General features: G+C 34.0%; 1 protein-coding gene across 1 annotated transcript; it reads left to right on the forward strand.

Moving 5' to 3' along the window:
• The first annotated feature begins 9163 nt into the window (after positions 1-9163).
• On the forward strand, positions 9164-14321 carry LOC130738337 (F-box protein PP2-A13-like). The gene is made up of 3 exons (XM_057590308.1): positions 9164-9663; positions 9972-10090; positions 13663-14321. Exons 1-3 carry the CDS (start codon positions 9331-9333, stop codon positions 14081-14083), a joined length of 873 nt encoding a protein of 290 aa, XP_057446291.1. The 5' UTR covers positions 9164-9330; the 3' UTR covers positions 14084-14321.
• The last annotated feature ends 5859 nt before the right edge of the window (positions 14322-20180 follow it).

Genomic DNA, 20180 nt, shown 5'->3' on the forward strand with positions numbered 1-20180 from the left:
ATTTAAAAATGTATTTTTTTTATTAAGGAGAAATAAGGTAAGTAAAAATCAGGGCACATGTGGCAAGTGGGGCCAAGGAGAAAGAGCTTACATGTAAAATATTATGTGAGAATTAATCTGGGAGCGACACGTCACTAACTTGGCCTGTGAGAGCGACACGTCATGCTAGAAGTTGTTCTTTTCTAATATATATAGATATAGATATACATTCTAAGTAGAGCATTTTCTCAATATTCCCTTTCTTTAATAATTTATTCTTGTAAATGCATATGAATTGTTTCTTTTCTTCTTTTTAAATTCAATCCACTTGATCATTTTAATTATATGTTCACGATTTGTTTCATGACTCTTATGCCTAGAACCAAGATTCTTACAATCTTTAGTTCCTTCATTCACTAGTTGAGTAACATATGTTGAACCAAATAACTCTCAACAAAAAATAATACACTTTACCTTATTCTTTAGAATAAACTAGCGATCTTCTATATTATGCTTTTATCCATTTGATAGTATTTATTATATTTGATAAAATGATGAATAGAAATGTCTATTATTTTGGGTATTGAAAATTGCCATGCCTTATAGGACCTATTTCTACCATTGAATCTCTAAATTTTCCATCGATATTTTTCCATAGCCCCGGATCATAAATATTTGTAGGAACTTCAGTAGAAGTGTTATTATGCTCAAGTGCTCAACATTTCCTTGAAGAAAATATCTTCTACTTCTATCAAATTATCTTCATTTAAAATATTTTCTTCTTCTGGTACTTGATTGGAATTATGATTATTTGTGTTGTCAGTATTACCTATAGGTGGTTGCTCTGCCAAGTTTTCACCGATTTCAGTATTATCAATAAGTGGTTGTTCTATCACGTTTTCCTTGTCATCAGTATTATTTATAGGTGGTTGTTCTATCACGTTTCACCTACTAAACTTGCGTCTGCATCACTTTTATGAACAATGACAAAGTTATCAAGAGCACCACCACGTTGAGATTGAATTAGTTTTTCAACTTTTATTTTTTTTCTTTAATTTTTTATAACCAGGTTCATACTTTTTATTTGATATTTATACTTACAAATCAAAATAAAAATTTAAATAAAGAAAGAAAAATAAAGTAAACTCTAAAGTCTAAAATATATTTTAGAAAAGGATTATTGATGAACATAAGTATAGAACAGTAGAACCTGGAAACGGGCAGAGTCGCAGAGAGCCAGAGATTTGTTGTAACATCCCGATCTGACGACTGGCCTCACGGTAACAACACGAGTCTTTTCAGTGCGCTTTGTCCTCACTCGCGCACTTCCCGGGAAAATTTCCCAGGAGGTCACCCATCACGATATTGCTCCAAGGCAAGCACACTTAACCATGGAGTTCTTATCAGTTGGGCTCCCGAAAAGAAGTTGCAACTTGTTGTTATGGGTAGTACAATCAAATCATATATGCCCTCCTCAACTGTATAGTCCATCCCTACACAGTCTCGGAATACCTCTTGTTCGGGTGTGGTGCGTCCCTCCACATAGAAGGCGATCAATCCTCGCCCTTCTCAGCTCAGGGCGTCACATTTGTTGTTAAGGTGTTGTTTCAGGTGCAAGAAATTTTGACGTGTTGTTTTAGCGTACCTAACTCAAGTTGCCCGTGAAATAAATCGTTTCACCAATTTACCACCACCGAGATGGAGATGAAAAACTTTTAGAATTCATATGATCATTGATCAATTGGTTCCAAGTCTTTAGCCTTCAAGAGATTAGAGGTGAAGGGAAGGAAATGAGGATATTCTTTTTTATAAATCAAGAGGAGAAGCGTGAGCGTCTAAACAATGGAGAGAGTGAAAGATTGAGAGAGAATTTGAATAAGTTAAGAGATCAAAGAAATTTATTTTTTGGGATAAATAAATATTTTAAATTATATTAATGATGATATTGAATAGTTTTAAAAGAGATGATAATATTGATGTAACTTCACTTTTTAATTTGTTAGTTTTTAGTGAGGAGGAAAGATTCTGATTTAGTTTGGTCCACTATGAATCTTTATTTCTGGTAGGTATTTCCAATGAATCCAATATTTCTGGTGCCTTTGTTGGTTTTTTGGGTTTTTTTTTCATAGGGGTTGCTCTTAGTTTACTCATGATTAGCTTTTTGTTGTATAATCATCTTCTCCCCTTTGCTCTTTTGTTGAGCTTGTTGAGCTCTGTTATCATTCCTTTCATTTATATATATAATATATTGCTTTTGCTTTTAAAAAAAATATTTCTAATATGTATCCCCCCAACGTTTGAATTCGGCGAAAAAAAATTAGGGCCTAATTTTTTTTTCTTAGGGCCTTAAGCAGCCGCCTTTTTAGCCAAGGGGCTCTACAACCCTGCTATGGAGGATCACTTGTTGGATATAATCTGGTGAATATGGCATGTGCAGGGCTAGGACACTTAAGAGAACTAACAAGGTTTCCACACGATGTCTAGTTCTCATAAGTCCTGATGTTTTTTGACAAAAAAAAAAGTTATGCTGTTTCGTACTGAGTGAAATAAAGATTAGTACTAGTAGAGTAAAAAAAATATTTCTAATATGTATCCCCCCAACGTTTGAATTCGGCGAAAAAAAATTAGGGCCTAATTTTTTTTTCTTAGGGCCTTAGGCAGCCGCCTTTTTAGCCAAGGGGCTCTACAACCCTGCTATGGAGGATCACTTGTTGGATATAATCTGGTGAATATGGCATGTGCAGGGCTAGGACACTTACGAGAACTAACAAGGTTTCCACACGATGTCTAGTTCTCATAAGTCCTGATGTTTTTTGACCAAAAAAAAAGTTCTGATGTTTCGTACTGAGTGAAATAAAGATTAGTACTAGTAGAGTAAAAAAATATTTCTAATATGTATCCCCCCAACATTTGAATTCGGCGAAAAAAAATTAGGGCCTAATTTTTTTTTTCTTAGGGCCTTAGGCAGCCGCCTTTTTAGCCAAGGGGTTCTACAACCCTGCTATGGAGGATCACTTGTTGGATATAATCTGGTGAATATGGCATGTGCAGGACACTTAAGAGAACTAACAAGGTTTCCACACGATGTCTAGTTCTCATAAGTCCTGATGTTTTTTGACCAAAAAAAAAGTTCTGATGTTTCGTACTGAGTGAAATAAAGATTAGTACTAGTAGAGTAGAAAAAATATTGACTTTCGTTTGTGCAAACGATAAGAGTAGGATGTAGACGATGTCCCACAAGAAATGTCACACTTTATTTTAATTGAATTAAAATTTCTTTTTAAAATGACAAAAAATAAATTCAACACAAGACTCACTCTTTGTATTAATAATTTATATAAATTAAATCCTGAAAAATTATGAAGGAAATGCAATAATTAAAGTATGAACCCATGAGAATTATAAAACATTGTTCTTAGCTTTTCTTCTGCAAAGGAGGATCACATCCTCTTGTGAAGGGAATATATTAAAAAAGAATTGCAATTATTGGGTTTGATAAGTTCTTTCCTTTATTTGTTGGACAACCTAGCTCTATACTGACTGGTCCTTTATCCATTGCCTATTCAGCATTTGTGCTGACTCACTGCCAGGTATGCAGCAATTTGCCTTGCGTTTCTTCACACACAAATAAAATTAAAATTAAAGAAAAATAAAACATGAGATCCTCAAAAAGGGTAATTTTTTGGTATTGTCTCAAATGAGACAGTTTCAAAACAATCCCAAATCAATAAATAAAGGCATGACACGTGTTATTTCTATTTTTTATTTTTTATTTTTAATAGTCACAAGATATTCAATCTTTGAACCCTAACATTTTACTAAACTAAATTTTAGTCCCAACTAATTTTTATTATTATACTTTTTTCTCAAGATGTAATAAATTATAATTTCGACCGTGAAAAGATGATTTGTAGTTGTAGGTGAAAAGCTAGCGTCACTGGCGGCGGTCTACAGCGAGCGGAGGTGGCGAGAGGCGGCGGTAAACTAACGGAGATGATGTTAAGGAGGAAGTTTCTTTTTTTTTTAACGTGGTTGAATTGTTTTTTACGGTTGTTAAGTTTTTTTTTTTGAACTAACGATTACAAAGTCAAGATTTGTGATAGTTTTTGAAATACCACATAAAATATTGATTGCTGAAGATTTAAAATATAATTTGATAAATGTTATAGGTTAAATCATAATTTATGATATCTTGAGAAGAAAGTATTATAATGTAGATTAATTGGGACTAAAATTTAGTTTAGTAAAATGTTGGTGTTAAAAGATTGAATATCTAGTTACTATCAAAAATAAAAAATAAAAAAATAGAATTAACACGTGTCATGCCTTAATTAGTTGTATTTGAGACTGTTTTGAAACTGTCTCAAATGAGACAATAGCGCAGAGGTAACCCCTCAAAAACTAGTGGAGGTATGTAAAAGAGACACAAAATTAAATTTCAAATAAAATTTAAAAAGAGTAAAGAAAGAAACTTGTGCAAAAAGGGAGAGAGGGACCCACAGTTCTTATATTTCAAATTTCAAGATACCAAATAATGGATAATTGGTTATGTTTCAAACAATCACTCTGATGCCAACAAATTAGACGACGACGTTTGCATCATTCATTATCGATGTAACGCCTAACGTCGACAGTATATATTTCTTGTCGGAAACCTAAAAAAGTGGATAAGATTATCCACGGCGAGTACAAGTCACAATATAGGAAGCAATTTCTTTTTTTGAGAATGTTTAGTTTGGATCATAATCAATGAACAATGAAAAATAATACTACTAGTTTTTATCTAAAAGAGGAAAACAGTTAAGAATTTGAACTTCAATATTTTTCATTTAAAAATAATTTAAAACATTCTTTTTCAAAAGGAAAAAATCATTTGAACAAAAAATATTACAAAGTTAAAAAATGATTTAAAAAATAAAAATAAAAATATATTTGATGTATTTTTTTGTTGAAAGATTGTGTTTTTAAATCTTAGTATTAGAAACTAAAAATTGAAAGATTTTCTACGGTGAGTATTTCAAAATATCTTTAAAAAAAAAAGAGTATTTCAAAGCAATTCCTCTGAAAAAAATTTCTGTTTTTTTTTTAAGTTGAAAACATTTTTGAAATAGAAATTAAATTATTTTTTAAGCTTAATAGCTCTTTTGGTCACTAACTTATCACGATTTTATACTTTTGGTCCCCATAAAAAATAAGCACTTTTGGTCCTCCATATTACTTAATATTTTGCGAAAATGATCCTTATTTGGGACTAAAACGGCAAAAGTATGTAAATGTGAGGAACTAATTTTAATCATTTTTTTTTCTGGAGGGACCAAAAGAGCTATTAAGCCTATTTTTATTTTTTTAACTCACTTGCTATGCTTCACTCCACCAACCCTTGAGTTACCCAACATCAAGATATAAATAAGTTTATGTGAAATCTTCTTACAATATAATTCTACACAAATAAATGTTAACCAATTTCTATCTTTACCTATTCCTCATTATCCATCCATAAATAGAAATTTAACCACACTAATTAAGCGCAAATCATGTTAGGCCAGACCAAATTAATAAATAGATAATGCAGAACTTTTTTAATAACCCATTTAGTTGAAAATGTCAGGTTTACGCCACTTAAAAAGCCTTGTAAGTCTAACAGACCAATCAATTTAAATAAATATAATAAATATAAAGTTATTTATTTATTTCTATTTTTTACATTGAATTTTTATAATATCCTAAAATCTAAAACTATATTTTTATTGAATTATTTATATATTTAAACATGTTATTATATAAGTATTTAACCATATAAACCTCTTCAGAATTAGATTGATAACTTATTTACTTTTTTTTACGGAATAACTTATTTACTTTGACTTGAATGATAAAATGATTTTAATATATTTTACCTTGTTAGTCTATAAGTTTGTTGATATGTTTAATTTACTCGAATGTCTTATTTATAAAGTGGACTTTTAAATAAGCTACCAGGTTAAAACAAATTTTCAAAAGGCTCAGGTCTAGATTCAACCCTATAAAAGTCTACAACAAAGAACAGACCAGCTTAAGTCTTAATTTTTTTAAAAAGGTCTTACCTAACCAACTTATTTTCACCCCTGTGTGATGCCTTACCAAACATTTGAATGAGTTTCTTTTATATAAATATAATTAATCAAATATTATTTTTAATTGAAGAAAATAAACAAACACAATTACAAAGCTAAAACATCCCGGATAAAATATTAAAATAACACTTTATTGCACTTCCCAAATTAAAAAAAAAAGTTAAAACTTGCCAAATTTGTTGAAATTAACATGCCACATATACAATAGTGCCAGCTCATAAACTTCCGATTTGGACAACCGAATTATAATAGGAACTTCACAACTAGCTGTTATAATTCAGTGTATATAAGTCTAAATTACTGTATAATTTTTTAACCGTGTAAAATCATGAGCCACAAATTTTTTTAATTTCATCTTCCCATCATATGCTCTATGTGATTGCAGCACCTAATTTGCTACATGACATGATCTAAGTTGGCAGTTTTTATTAAATTGTTCTTAAACAGTAAATGCATGTTCAAGTCTGGTTTTATTTTGGAATCCTCATAGAATCCATTTGGTTTGAGTTACGAACATTAACATTAGAGTGAAACTAACTCTTATATATAGTGTAATTTTTTTCACCCATAAGACTCAAACTTTAGACGTTGTTTTAGAGCAATTAAGCATATACCACTTGAGACAAATTTGTATTTCCTGAGATGTTTTTTTAATGAATTTAAAAGTATTTTACTCATTCTGTTTCAAGTTATAAGACAATTACGTTGATCAAGTAAACATGTAATAAAGTCAATAATTTATACAATCTTCAATATTTAATCTCAATTAATGTATTTGACATCATTAAAAATAATTAATAGGGAAAGCTTAGATACAGTACCATTCATATTTGATACAGTTGGTACCGTTTTCCAATAAAAAAGCGATACCTGTCCCATTAATAATTTTTTCATTTTTAATTGCTTTCCCTGTAACAAACCAGTAATTAATATTTTTAAAATATTATATAACATTTTAATTTATTAACATTTTTTCAAAAAAAATTACTAACATAAAATGTTGAGAAATCAAGTGAAATAAATTTTAAATTCACATAAAATTATCATGTTATATATATATATTATATATTATGTGATAAAAAATAAAAAAAGTTATTCATGTATGTGAGTATTCTAACTTGGAAATATTAGACAACTATTTGAATAAAATACTCCCTCCGTGTTCCAAAAAGTTTGTTGTTTTGGACCTTCTTTTAATATTTTAAAATGTTTGTTATTTTAGAAATTCAATGCATTTTTTGCTAATTTTTTCTATCTATACCCTCATTTATTACATTTTCTCTCACTTAGAGCATCTCCAATGGTAGTATCTAATGTTAAATACATACTCATATGAGAATCTATTACCATTGGAGTACATATTCAATTCCAACATGGCAAAGATGAGTATGTGAGAATAAATACTATATACTAGACTTAAAAAGTGAGCTTGCACTTATTACAAGCATTTACAATTAATATAATTAGATTAAAATGAGATAAATAATAAAATATACAAATGTAATGTTGATGGTGAGATCCACTATAGAAACTTTTAAGAGTTGTTGGGTTGGAGTAAAAAGTTAGTAAAGTTGTGTAGATGATGTGGCATTATGGGAAATTGTAAAAAATGAAGTGTAGATATTTTAGTGAGTATGATGAATGTAGAATTGTAGATGCTCTTATCACCTTTCATATTAACCAACCACAACTCTTCTCTATTAATTACATTCTTCTTTACCTAAGTATATAATTTAATAATTGCACATTATACTAGTAAAATTAAATAAGAGCAGTCTAGTCAAATTATACTATCAATAATTGCTTTCTTACTCTTTGTGTCACAACCTTAAACTACAAAATTTCTGGAACAGAGGGAGTATTATTTTATTAAACTTTAAAAAAATTAGAAATATGGTCGGTCCAAACCAATTCAGACAGGTTCAGTTAAACTTGTTTTGACCCTATTTAACCTAATGAGCTTCTAAAATTTACGGTCTGTCATCAAGTGAACTCACACTTAGGGATGATAACGGGTAAGATCAGACACTGGTTTTATAATTACGAAACCTAAACCCAAATCTTATAAGTTATAACCCAAACTAAAAACTCAAACACAAATATGAGCGATAAAATGAAATTCATGCCCAAACTCATTGGGTTTCGGATTTACCTGAAACACAAACCCATTACTTACGTGAAATAGCAACCCGTCTCAAAACCCGATCCAGAACATACTTTCGTAAAAAAAAGTTAAATTCATCGAGAGAAAAAAGAAACAAATACAATTCATCATCCTCATCCGGTCATCACCAAAGTGAGACAACAATAGTTTAGAGTTTACTTTCTCAAACATACAAAAGTACAGTTAATCATCAAACACTAAGAACAAATTTTATAAATATATATGTGTAAGAGTTTTTTTTGTAATTTTATGTTTCGGGTATCTTTGGGTTCGGGTTTGGGCGGGTATGAGCACGAATTTAACTAATACTAAACTCAAACCCATAAACTGCTACAGTAACGGGCAAAACCCAAACCGAAACCTAAATCTAGTCAACTCAAGTTTTATCAGTCAAATCGAATCGGGTTCGGGCGGGTACCCATGGGTTTGAGAAAAATTATCATCCCTACTCACACTCACTACTTGATTGGTTCTTGGTTCATCCGGTTGAACTTACCGGTCTGGTCCACTATTGATAACAATACTACAAACAAGATTTTTGAAACTCTCATTAAATAGTGCCTCTAATGCTCATTTCTATTGAAAATGAGTCAGATGAAATTGATAGGGAAGATTATACCAATTTTTAATGCATATCCATAAGGACCAAATTAAACTCTTAATTTAAAAAACACACACACAATGTGTAGAAGGGAGAGAATCGGTCCATAATCCCACCACATAATGACATATATGTAAAAATAGTAATCAACCAACACCTCACAAAAGCCACATATTATATTCCATTATATTCAATGCACACTCATGTACACGTCCACTTTAATTACAAATTCTTTTTCTGATCTGGAACATAGAAAAAACACGCACCTAAAGAAATTTCCTTTTATACCTTTTTTTCCCACAGGATTCCCACCACTTGTGTCTTTCTTAAAAGCCAAAACCCAATGATGTTTGTGCCACAACAACCAACTCTATCAGTTTCTCCTATAGTTCTATACCTCTGAACCAAAAACCCTTTTCACCTCAGATTCATTCAAAACTTGTATTATCCATCATTCAATTCTGTTTTTATTTATGGGGGCTGGTATTTCTTCAACTGCATCAGAAAATGATGATTGTTGGGGCTCTCTTTCTCTGCCATCAAAGACTGGTCTTGATGATGTGCCAGAAAACTGCATCTCTTCCCTGCTGATGAGTCTTGATCCACAAGAGATTTGTAAGTTGGCCAGAGTCAACAAAGCTTTTCATAGAGCTTCCTCTGCTGACTTTCTTTGGGAATCAAAGTTGCCCCCAGGCTACAAATTTCTTGTTAATAAAGTTTTGGGGGAAGAAAAACTTGGTTCCATGACCAAGAAAGAGATCTATGCCAAACTATGCCAACCCAATTTCTTTGACGGTGGTGCCAAAGTGAGTTACTCAATCTTCTTAATTTTAGCTGTGTGATTTGGGATCAAAGATATTCTATCTCCAAATGATGTATCAATTTCGGGTTATCACATCAATAAAACCTTTTAATGTTAAATAGAAAATAAACGAGTCAGATCGCTACAAATTTACATATGTGATGGTACTTAATTGATTATATGCCAAGATTTTATTGGAAAATTGATGAGGCAAAATATTATTTTTCCTTTTCTATTTTTCCCTTCATTTCCCTTTCTCTTTTATTAAATTTGACAAGTTTTGATTTGTTGCTTTTCTGGTGATAAAAATAGGAAATTTGGCTGGACAGATGCAGTGCACAAGTTTGTTTGCTCATTTCACCAAGGTCTTTGAAGATAACAGGAATAGATGATAGAAGATACTGGAATTATATTCCGACTGAGGAATCAAGGTGAGAGAGAGCAAAAAATTTTTTCCCTTGACATTTCCCACCTTGATCTTTATATATTGAACTTGAACCTGGTTGATTAATATATTGTTAACTGAATTAGCATCAAGATATATGATGACTAAAAAATAAAGTTTTGAATGATTTCCCTCATCAAAGTTGAATAATATGTTTGATTACATTAAATGTCCAAAATTCCAAGTTCTAGAAATAAAAATAGAAACAAATCCGAAACGTCGGAATTGTAAATTATATATCATAATGATATTTTAGGAATAGAAAGGTTTAATTGGAGTGTAAATAGGGAAAAAATCTGTAGAGAATGAGATTGTTTGAAGAGAAAAATGTCAATCCAATTTCTTTGATTTTCTCATTTTCTGATTTGATTCAATCCAATATAAATTTCAACCCCATCAAACCCATATTAATTGTTTTGGTTGAGGCAAATTTCAGTTTTATTCCTAGTTTATTTTCCTTTAAGATTTTGTTTGGAATTTTTTGAGAGAAGGGAGTGAGAAGACTTTAAGGGGAAAGGAAGGAAGCGGAGGGAAGAGTGGGGACTGGGGGTAAGAGCGGCAAAGTCCTCTCTTAATTTGGAAGTATAAAATTCCGCAAAATTTGATGGAGCTTACCAAATTACCAATGGAGGGTCTTAGAGGAGAAATCTCCAAACCCTTTCCTCATTCTAAAAAACCTCTCTAAGAAGAGCATTTCTTCTCACAAGCCTTCCCTTTTCCTTTCACTTCCCTCCCTTCCAAAGCCTAAGGGTGTGTTTGTGAGGTTTTAGGGGAGGGGGGACAAGTGGGGAAGAAGGGGTAATCTTTTTCCTGTTTGCAAGTTTCAAATTCCTCTAAGACTAAGAGTATGTTTGAGGGAAAGGGGAGGGGAGGGCAAGTGAGAGGGAAGGAGGTAAACTCTTTCCTTGTTTGCAATTTCAAATTTTTCTAAACCTTAAAGTTTGCGAAAACTCCACAAAACAACTAAATGAGTGTCCTGGAAGGGGTTTTCAAGGATTTTTAAAAATACCCCCAAGCACTTTCCCCTTTTTAAAATCTCTCAAATAAGGGGAGAATTCTCATAAGCCTCCCCCATCTAAAACTCTTCTCAGAAACAATCCTAAAGGGAGTACTAAATAAATTACCTTTTATTAATAAATATAGTAAAAAAATAATTCAAAATGTCAAGGAACAAAAGTGCAATAAATAATTGAAATTTTCTGGTTTTTTTCACTTGTTAAATATTCAGTTTTTATTTAAATAAAAATATTGAATGAGTTGATAAATACTCATAAGCAAGGAACAAAAGTGCAAGCAATTTGCACTTGCAAATGTTAAATAATAGCTGAAAACGACTTCTATTCAAGGAAAGCAATCTATTAATCTATTAATTTTATCAAAAGACAACTCTTCCTAGTCAGCATCCTCATCTTGTAGAAAATTAAACAAACAAGGAAAAGGGCAAGCAAGTTGCACTATACAAATGCTGAAAATGACATATTCTATTCAAGGGTTAACTATCAGATTGGTCCCTGTCTTTGTCTCGCCGTCTGAGGTAAGTCCCTCCCCGGAAAATTTATTGTAAATGATCCTCGTGTTTGAAAAACTTTTGGAGCGAATCCTCGCCGGAGGGCGGAGCTCCGGCGAGTGCTTAAATGGCATGCTGACTGTGTTAAGTCAGCTGATGTGGATCTTAAAAAAAATTAAAAAATTAAAAATAAATACCAAGTCAGAATATTGGACCAAATTAACAAAAATAATCCTAAATTAATTAACAAAATCAATTCATTCCTAATTAATTTCAATTCCCCAAATTAACCCAACTTTCCAATCATTCCAATCAAATTGGGTTCATATTCTGCAACCCAAATCCTCTTCTCCTCCTCAAATTAGGGTTCTATCCACCAAACACGACCACCAACCCCAACAGCCACCACCATCCAGATCATGTTCTTCTTCTCCATCCTCTCTTCTTCTTCACCATCACCACTGGAACGTAGCAGAAGCACACACACCGGAACGACCCACTGGATCCGAATCTGAGTGCGCAGAGGACGAAGGAAGAAAATGAGAGGGAGAGGCTGGGTGCGACGCTCGCATCCTCGCGGCTTAGATCGCCACCGCCAACGGCGACGAAGATGACGGTGATGATTAACATCGTGAACGACGACGGCGGCGAAGATCTCTTCCTCTTTCACCGACGGCGACGAAGATCTCTTCATGTCCTCTTGATTTCTTCATCTCCTGTCGATTTCTTCCTGCTCGCACCGTGACAGAGTCATCAACCTCTTTCTCTGCCTTCGATTCTCAGCAACACCAAGGGGGATTTGCAGGTTTGGGTTACAGATTAGTGGTAGTTGGGGGGTTTGGTTGGATATGGGGGAGGGTGGATCCGTGGTGGTTGTTTGGGCTAGGTTCGAAGGTGGTTTTGTTTGGATTCGAAGGTGACTTTGTTTGGGTGGTTGTTTGGATTCACAGCAACACCAAGGTACGGTTTTTGTTCAAATCTTGGTTTGAAGATGGTTTTTGTTGCTGAGTCTGGATTCTTGGCCACCAAAGCACTTCTGGGTTCTCCTGGGTTTTTCTGGATAATAATCTTACAGTAGCCCTTTACAGCAACACCATGACTGGAAGATTATGATCCAAAATTCCGTCGGTGTAGTAATCTTGCTGATTTTTGTTTGGCTTCTCCCAAGAGTCCAAGACAGATTCTGTTTTTGGAACGAAACATGACAGAATTGTTGGTGCAAACAATGTGCCCTTACGTGTAGGTTGCTTTGACAACAAATCGGTGTTCATCTCTTGTTACAGTCACACTTTACCTTTCATGTTAGATTTTCTTTTTACCCCTTGTTGGGTTTCATTCTAAGCTACTTCTGGGTTCTCCTGGGTTTCTTTTTCCTGTTTTCTGGATTTTAATTATATCTTGACTCTGGTTATGATGATGAAGACCATGGGAAATTAGATATGGTATTTTTGGGATTTTAATTTGTTTATTGTTGGGGTTATAATTTTTTGAAGATGATGAAGAAAATGAAGATGAGATCAATGTGAAAACATTTAACGAAGAACATGATGTTGAAGAAGATTCATGCTGATGAAGATGAATTTATATTTTTTTAATTGAATTTAGATTAAAATATTTTTTTATTTTTGTTAAATAATTAAAATTTCTGACTTGTTATTTTTTTTAATTTTTTTAAAATCCACGTCAGCTGACTTAACACAGTCAGCATGTCATTTAAGCACTCGCCGGAGCTCCGTCCTCCGGTGAGGATCCGCTCCAAAAGTTTTTCAAACACGAGGACCATTTACAATAAATTTTCCGGGGAGGGACTTACCTCAGACGGCGAGACAAAGACAGGGACCAATCTGATAGTTAACCCTCTATTCAATGAAAAGTAATCTTAATTAACAAAAAAGCACCTTTACTTATTTGGTTGTTAAGTACTTTACCTTATAAAATGTTATGGGTTCTTATTCCCATTCGGTTCTAATGATTAGTGCTTTACACTAAAAAAGCCATGAGAATTTCTAACTATATATTCATATTCTCATAGAATTGTTATTGACATGCAGGTTCAATAGTGTTGCATATCTTCAACAAATGTGGTGGGTTGAAGTACTAGGGGAGCTAGATTTTGAATTTCCCAAAGGGAACTATAGCATATATTTTAGGCTCCAATTGGGGAAAACTTCAAAGAGATTGGGGCGGCGCGTGTGCAACCTTGACCAGGTTCATGGCTGGGACATCAAGCCCGTTAGATTTCAGCTATCTACATCCGACGGCCAGAGTTCATTGTCCCAGTCTTATTTGCGTGGGCCTGGAGAATGGGCTTTCTACCATGTTGGAGACTTTGCCATTGAGAGGCCCAATGTGTCCACAAACATCAAGTTTTCTTTGGCTCAAATTGATTGCACTCACACCAAAGGTGGTCTCTGCATTGATGGGGCAGTGATTTGTCCAACAGGGTCAATTGACAAATTGAAACAATTTTAGCTAAGGATAGTTCACACTGTGTTTTCAGTTAAGCACTGTTGTGTGAGATAGAGAAAGTAGGTCTTTTTTAATCATTTCTTTTTTTTATTACTATTATTATTTAATTTTATCAGATTTTGCATAATGTGAATAGTTGAGTGATGAGTTTGAAAAGCACAAAGAGTGTTGGATTTTGAGACCAGACAATCTCTGGACAAGATTTAATTGCTTGTATATATGGTGAATCTTGTGTTGGGTATCTTACGTATTCTCTTGCTAATTTTTGTGACAAGAGTTCAATTGTGTGTTTGGTTCAGTGGACGCCGGACGGTATGAATTATAGTTGGGGGAAAATGAGAGGTATTAATTATATGCTTGGTGTGATCCACGAGAGGGAAGGTGAGAGAAAATATCAATTTTGCTTGTTTGGCTTAGAAGGATGTGAGATATGGGGTTCATTTACTGTACAAAAGCTTTTTTTTTGGCATGGTTGCACAAACCTAATTTTACATGCTATTGTAGGTTCAGCAGGTCTTTATTTTTTTACACTTTTAACCCATATTTATTATAAATGCTACTTTGACCCATATCTATTATCATTTCTATAATGGCCACCGGAAATTCATCACTTCCTCAAAAATTCATCCCCTCCCCAGAAAGATATTCATCTCTCCCCCATAAATTTCCCCAGAAAATCATTCAAACCAGAGCATCATATTTCAACCAGAAATTCATCCCTTCTACCCTCACCCCTTCCCCATAATCCCCATAAATTCATCTAAACTCAACCCAAACCCAAACTCAGAAATACATCAACCCAAACAACATACCCAGCAACCCAACCCCCTCTCCGCCCTTCTCTCCCTCTCAATCTCCCTCCACGCCTCCCACAGCCAACCATAGCAGAGACTAAAACCACAACCCAACCCCTTTTCATAAGTGGAAACTGTCATAGTTCCGGCGGGATCGGCGAGCTTCATCATTCTTCTCCTTCCCCTTCGTCGTTTTCTTCCTCCGGTTCTCCCCTAGCTACCAGCGTCTGCATCCACTGTAACAACCACCGTCGAACACATAGAGATGCTTCAGATCTGGGCTTTTGGGTTTGGTAATTTGGGGTTTTGGTACCGGCATGAGGTCAGGTAAATTGTCAGAAAGAAAGAAAGGGGCTGGGTTGGGTGGTGGTAATTTGGGGTTTTGGTACCGGCATGATTGAATGCTTTTATTCTAATTTGTTTTGGATGCTTTTTTTCATTGTTGAGATGGAGATCATGAACGGTGGTGGAGATGGAGAATAGACGGATAGAATAAATTGGAATAAAAAAATCATTTCATTGTAAATGTGGATTTGAAATATTGTTTGGGATCATACTAGAATTAAAAATATATGTGGGCCAATAGTGTGAAAAGAAAGTAACATGCTGAAAACCTGCACTAACAGGTAAAATTAGGTTTGTGCAACCTTACACAAAAAAATTCTTGTGTACAGTAAATGAACCCTGAGATATGAAAATAATTTCTAGACCTTATATGCATTTAAGGTGCGTTTGTGCAAACAACTTAGTATTTGTCGTATAAGTGTTTATTCATAAGTTATTTTGCAAAACATACTAAAATAAGTTAAAAATAAATTATTAGTAAGTATAAGCGTTTATTCATAAGTTAATATTATCAACTTATGAAAATAAGCTGAAAACATTTTATAGGTAGAGTTGAGCAATGGTCTGATTCGGGTAAAAAAACTTTATCCTACCTTACTCGAAGATATAAAAATATAAAATCTTGGATTCTAGTTAAGATTCATATTTGACGGATTCAGTTTAGTTGGATATAAGCGGTTTCATTAGGTGGGTTTGGGCCTGGGCTTAACCATTTTCTTATGTTTTTTCAGCTGTAACTTCAATAATATATTGAGTCAGAAAAAATAGTTAATTTTAGAATAACAAGAAAGTCTTGGCATTATTTGAATGTGGCATAACTTTCACTAACGACTCATCAATAGACCGCTTCATTACTTATAAAACTTTATGATTAGCCTTTTTCCACTCCTTATGATAATCATTTGGCTCTGCGGTACTTTCCACAGTCAAAACGGGCCCAGTTTCAATAATAGTCATGTCAACATCCAACAAATAGAGGGCCAACTCAATGTCACACTTCCACCTTTTATAACTATTTCTTATTAATCACTCCATGTGATTCACAGAGTTATTCATGGAAAAAGTCACAAGAAACTATATCAAGAAAATTGTTAGCAACATGAGCTAATAAACATGTCATAATAATTACCTAAAGATAACAGGAATTCTAACAAATAATACAAACTCTCTTGTGGGTGGAAAATATATTATATAATATCAATAGTTACAAAAATCCAACACATGTGGGTAAATAATTTTACTGTCTTACTTGTCCCAAAGTTAACTTTCACGATAAATAATTTAATAAGTTAACCTCATGTGGTGAGCTAAAGCGTAAATTAATTCAAATGACGCATATTGCATCCAAATTTCGGGAGTTAGCTCCAAGGATCTGGTGGTGAGAGAACATACATTTCCCTTCATTGCAGTTGTTTAAGACTCAGTTCGGTCATCGACTCGGTCGGACCAATGGATCACTGGACCGAATGCTTGACTCAGCATATATTAAAAAATTATAATAAATCCATTGCAATGTAAAGTTAAGGTATAAATAACACAAAAACGTGTCCATATCAACAAATACCTTACGGTGTAGTGGTAAAGACCTTGTTGAAATTTGTACAGATCTCGTGCTCGGATACTAATTGTACCAGTTTTTTTTTGTCGAAAAATTATTTCACATTTTTGTCAACTGTTGTCAACAGAATATGGAAAAAATAATGAATGACCCATTCTAATTTTATTTTTTGATCAAAATGGCCCATTCTAATTATAATTGTTGTAAAAAAAAGGCCCACTGTAATTAAAATGTTGTCTGCAGAATTTAAAACAAAAAAATGAAAGGCCCATTGCATTCCATAGTAGCTTGTCAGCTTTAAAAATATAATTAAAAAAATGAAATGGGTGACCCGCCGGTCTGATAAAAAACCAGCCATGTCGGTGAGCCATTCATTGAACCGGCCGAGTCAAATCGGTTTCTACCGAGCTGTTTGCATAACCGATCTATTCAATGGCTCGGACTGGTCAGGTGAACGAGTACCGATTCAACCGGTCGGACCGGCCAGTCTGAGCCGAGTTTTAAAATATTGCTTGATTGTCTAGCATATTTATAAGGTGTGGGGTTGTCTCTTAAGCTCTTGATCGCCTTGGGGTTGCATGACAATGAAGCACGAACTCTGGCACGGACACCAGACACGACACGGCTAAAATTCGAAAAGCAAGACACGGAGACACCGTATATATATCCCCTAGTATTTTTTTATGAAGCTCTTCTCATAAGGCTTAGGAAATTGCTTTGATGTTTTTTTTGTAAAAAAACTAATTGTCTACAAAAATAGCTAATCTATCTACTGGTTTTCACTCCTTTATTGTACACCATAATTGAAAATGTCTTTGACTCTAGTTCTTGAAGTGAAAAAGTAGCAATTTCTTTCATGCTTCACTCTTAAAAATTATTTTTTTTAAAGTACAAGTGTCCTAGAGGTGTCGGCTCAAGTGTTTGAGCTGCAACAAAAATACTTTATTAATCAGACACCGCGAGGAAGTGTCTGGCACATGTCGTATAGGTGTTGTACGAGTATCGGTGTTGTGTCAATGTCCGACACCAGAACACGCCATATGTGAGAGGTATTCGTGGCTTAATAATAATTTTGATGGGTGGCTTAATGGTCGTGGGGATTACAATCGACTACTTAAGGTGACTATTAATTATATGTGTAGAGAGTTGGTTCGTTAGGGTAACTCCTTAGGCTGAGCGTCCTCCATAAGGACCGAGTTTGGGGTCTCCAAACTCTAAGGGTACACAACCCCCAAGTCCAAAGCATTTAGCTTAAAGAAGTCAAAGTGTATCTTATTCTTCAGACCAGTTTAAGGCTTTCAAGCTCGGAAGGTCAACATCATATCGCAATCATTGTCAAATTTAGTTAACTCCACTCATTTGCAAATGACTCACTGTTATGAAAGACATTTACTCAATTAATAAAACTCTAATAGGACTTAACAACTATCTAAGAAATTCTTAATCAACTTTAATTTTCCTGATATGTAAAATATATGTAAATCTCACTCCGATATACATACATATATATATATATTATATATATATATATATATGTATGTATATGACAAAAATATATGTTATAAAAGAAAAAGGAGAGTTGTTATGTTCTTGACTATTTTGTTTCAGGAATTGAACCACTAATGATGCTCACATTGAAGATAAATTGGTTAGAATTTCTATATTTTATTTATTAATTTATTTATAAAAGATCATATTAAGTCATTGAGTTGTGGGTTAGTAACCCACATGGGTAAATGACCCATGAAAAAGTCATCAACAACTATAGATCAATCGTGCATTGTTATGGTACATAAAGTTGTCCGAACTATCATTTCTATATATATATATATATATATATAATATATATATATATACACACATATATGAAAGGTTGAGTAAATTTTTCGAAAACCAATACATTAATTAACCTCATACATATTTTCTTAATAAGTGTAATTGTCTCAATGAGATCTTATAATTGGAAACGGAAGGAGTAACAATTAGCGTCACTTTATTTCACCAGACGAACATTAATATTACTTTTAAATAATGAATCGCATGAATTGATCTAATCAACCTGTATAATTTCATTTTCACAAATCAAACAATCACTATAATGCAGTTCAAATGTCATGAATGATTCTAGAAAAATAATTTTTATGACAAAGATCCATCTAGACTCGCTCCACTCTGGACGAGATGAGACCCACTGACCGGGCACCGCTACCCGATCAGCTAACCTTCCGTGTGGCCTTGAGGACTCGCAGTTGCCAAGTTGACTGAGGCCCAATAGATGAGGGACGATGCGAGAAAGACTGAAGGCCTAGAATTAGCAACGTCAAAGGACTTTTGACTTCACCATAGATCATGGCCTTGCACAGCGCACACTCGAAAGGCAACTCGGGATCCAACGATGGAGCGTGACATGCTTTGTGAGACAGTGCGAGTTGAAAATGATCTCTCACTAGCAGCAGTATCTCCCTTCAGAGTACGTGCCAACCCAAACTCATCCCCCAAAAAGGAATTCTGCTAAAACTCCATCTCTACCCTTCAGAACCTAATTTTTCACTCTTCACCTCATTTCTATCAGGATCCACCACTTCCGAAATTTGGTCTCAAAATTGCTCGCACATTTTTCAGCTTTATACTTTTATGGTGAATACATGATGGTTTTTGGTTATGATTATGGTGCCATATAGCCTCTAGTCACGTTATAAATATACTCGCTCTAGAGCAAGTGCATCATATTGCTCAAGTAATATAAGATTGTGAAGTCTCAGTTATTGAACCTAAGGGACCATTTAAACAAAGTGCCTCCAAATCTGTGAAGGAGATGAAGGGGAGGCGATAGTTGTTACAAATAACTTGTGTAGGAAGTGGAAACTGAGTGAGAAGATGATGGTGGCGTAGAGAGTGGAGAGAGGAGGTGGTGGTGGTGGCGTCGAGAGTTAAGGAGGTTGAAAGATTGAAGACAAAATATGATGGTGGTGGTGGAGAGTGGAGAGGGAACGTGAAGGTGGTGGTGGTTGTGTGGAGATTGAAGATTAAAGAGAGGTTCTTAGAAATTTAGGGTTTGCAATTATGTTTTTGCTTTAATTAGATTGAGAAGTTAGTTGATTGGGGTTAAGTTAGTGTTAATGAACCATATATGATGTGGAAATGAAAAAGAGTAAATGAGAAAATCCAACTCAGTTTCATTAAACATGTGCCACTGTCACATAGAATCAATGAGACTACATGGCAAAGATGTTGGAGCCTAGCTAAAAGCAATAAAGATTTGTGGCCCACAAAATAATGGTAGACCATTTATGACACCCTTTTTGTGGCCGTAAACCGCCACAAAAGTGGTAGAGTTATTTTTTCCTCTATTTCCCACTTTGCGACGATCCTAAATCATCGCAAAAGCGGGTGTCCCAAGTGG

The sequence above is a fragment of the Lotus japonicus genome, chromosome 2 (assembly GCF_012489685.1).
Source record: "Lotus japonicus ecotype B-129 chromosome 2, LjGifu_v1.2".
In the NCBI taxonomy this organism is placed as follows: domain Eukaryota; kingdom Viridiplantae; phylum Streptophyta; class Magnoliopsida; order Fabales; family Fabaceae; genus Lotus; species Lotus japonicus.

What these genes read in the sequence shown, in the direction of transcription:
- LOC130738337 (XM_057590308.1), top strand. Translation starts at nt 9,331, where the DNA reads ATGGGGGCTGGTATTTCTTCAACTGCATCAGAAAATGATGATTGTTGG. An exon ending in TCTTTGACGGTGGTGCCAAA is followed by an intron (nt 9,664 to 9,971) that starts GTGAGTTACTCA and finishes TGATAAAAATAG; the next exon opens with GAAATTTGGCTGGACAGATG. An exon ending in ATTCCGACTGAGGAATCAAG is followed by an intron (nt 10,091 to 13,662) that starts GTGAGAGAGAGC and finishes ATTGACATGCAG; the next exon opens with GTTCAATAGTGTTGCATATC.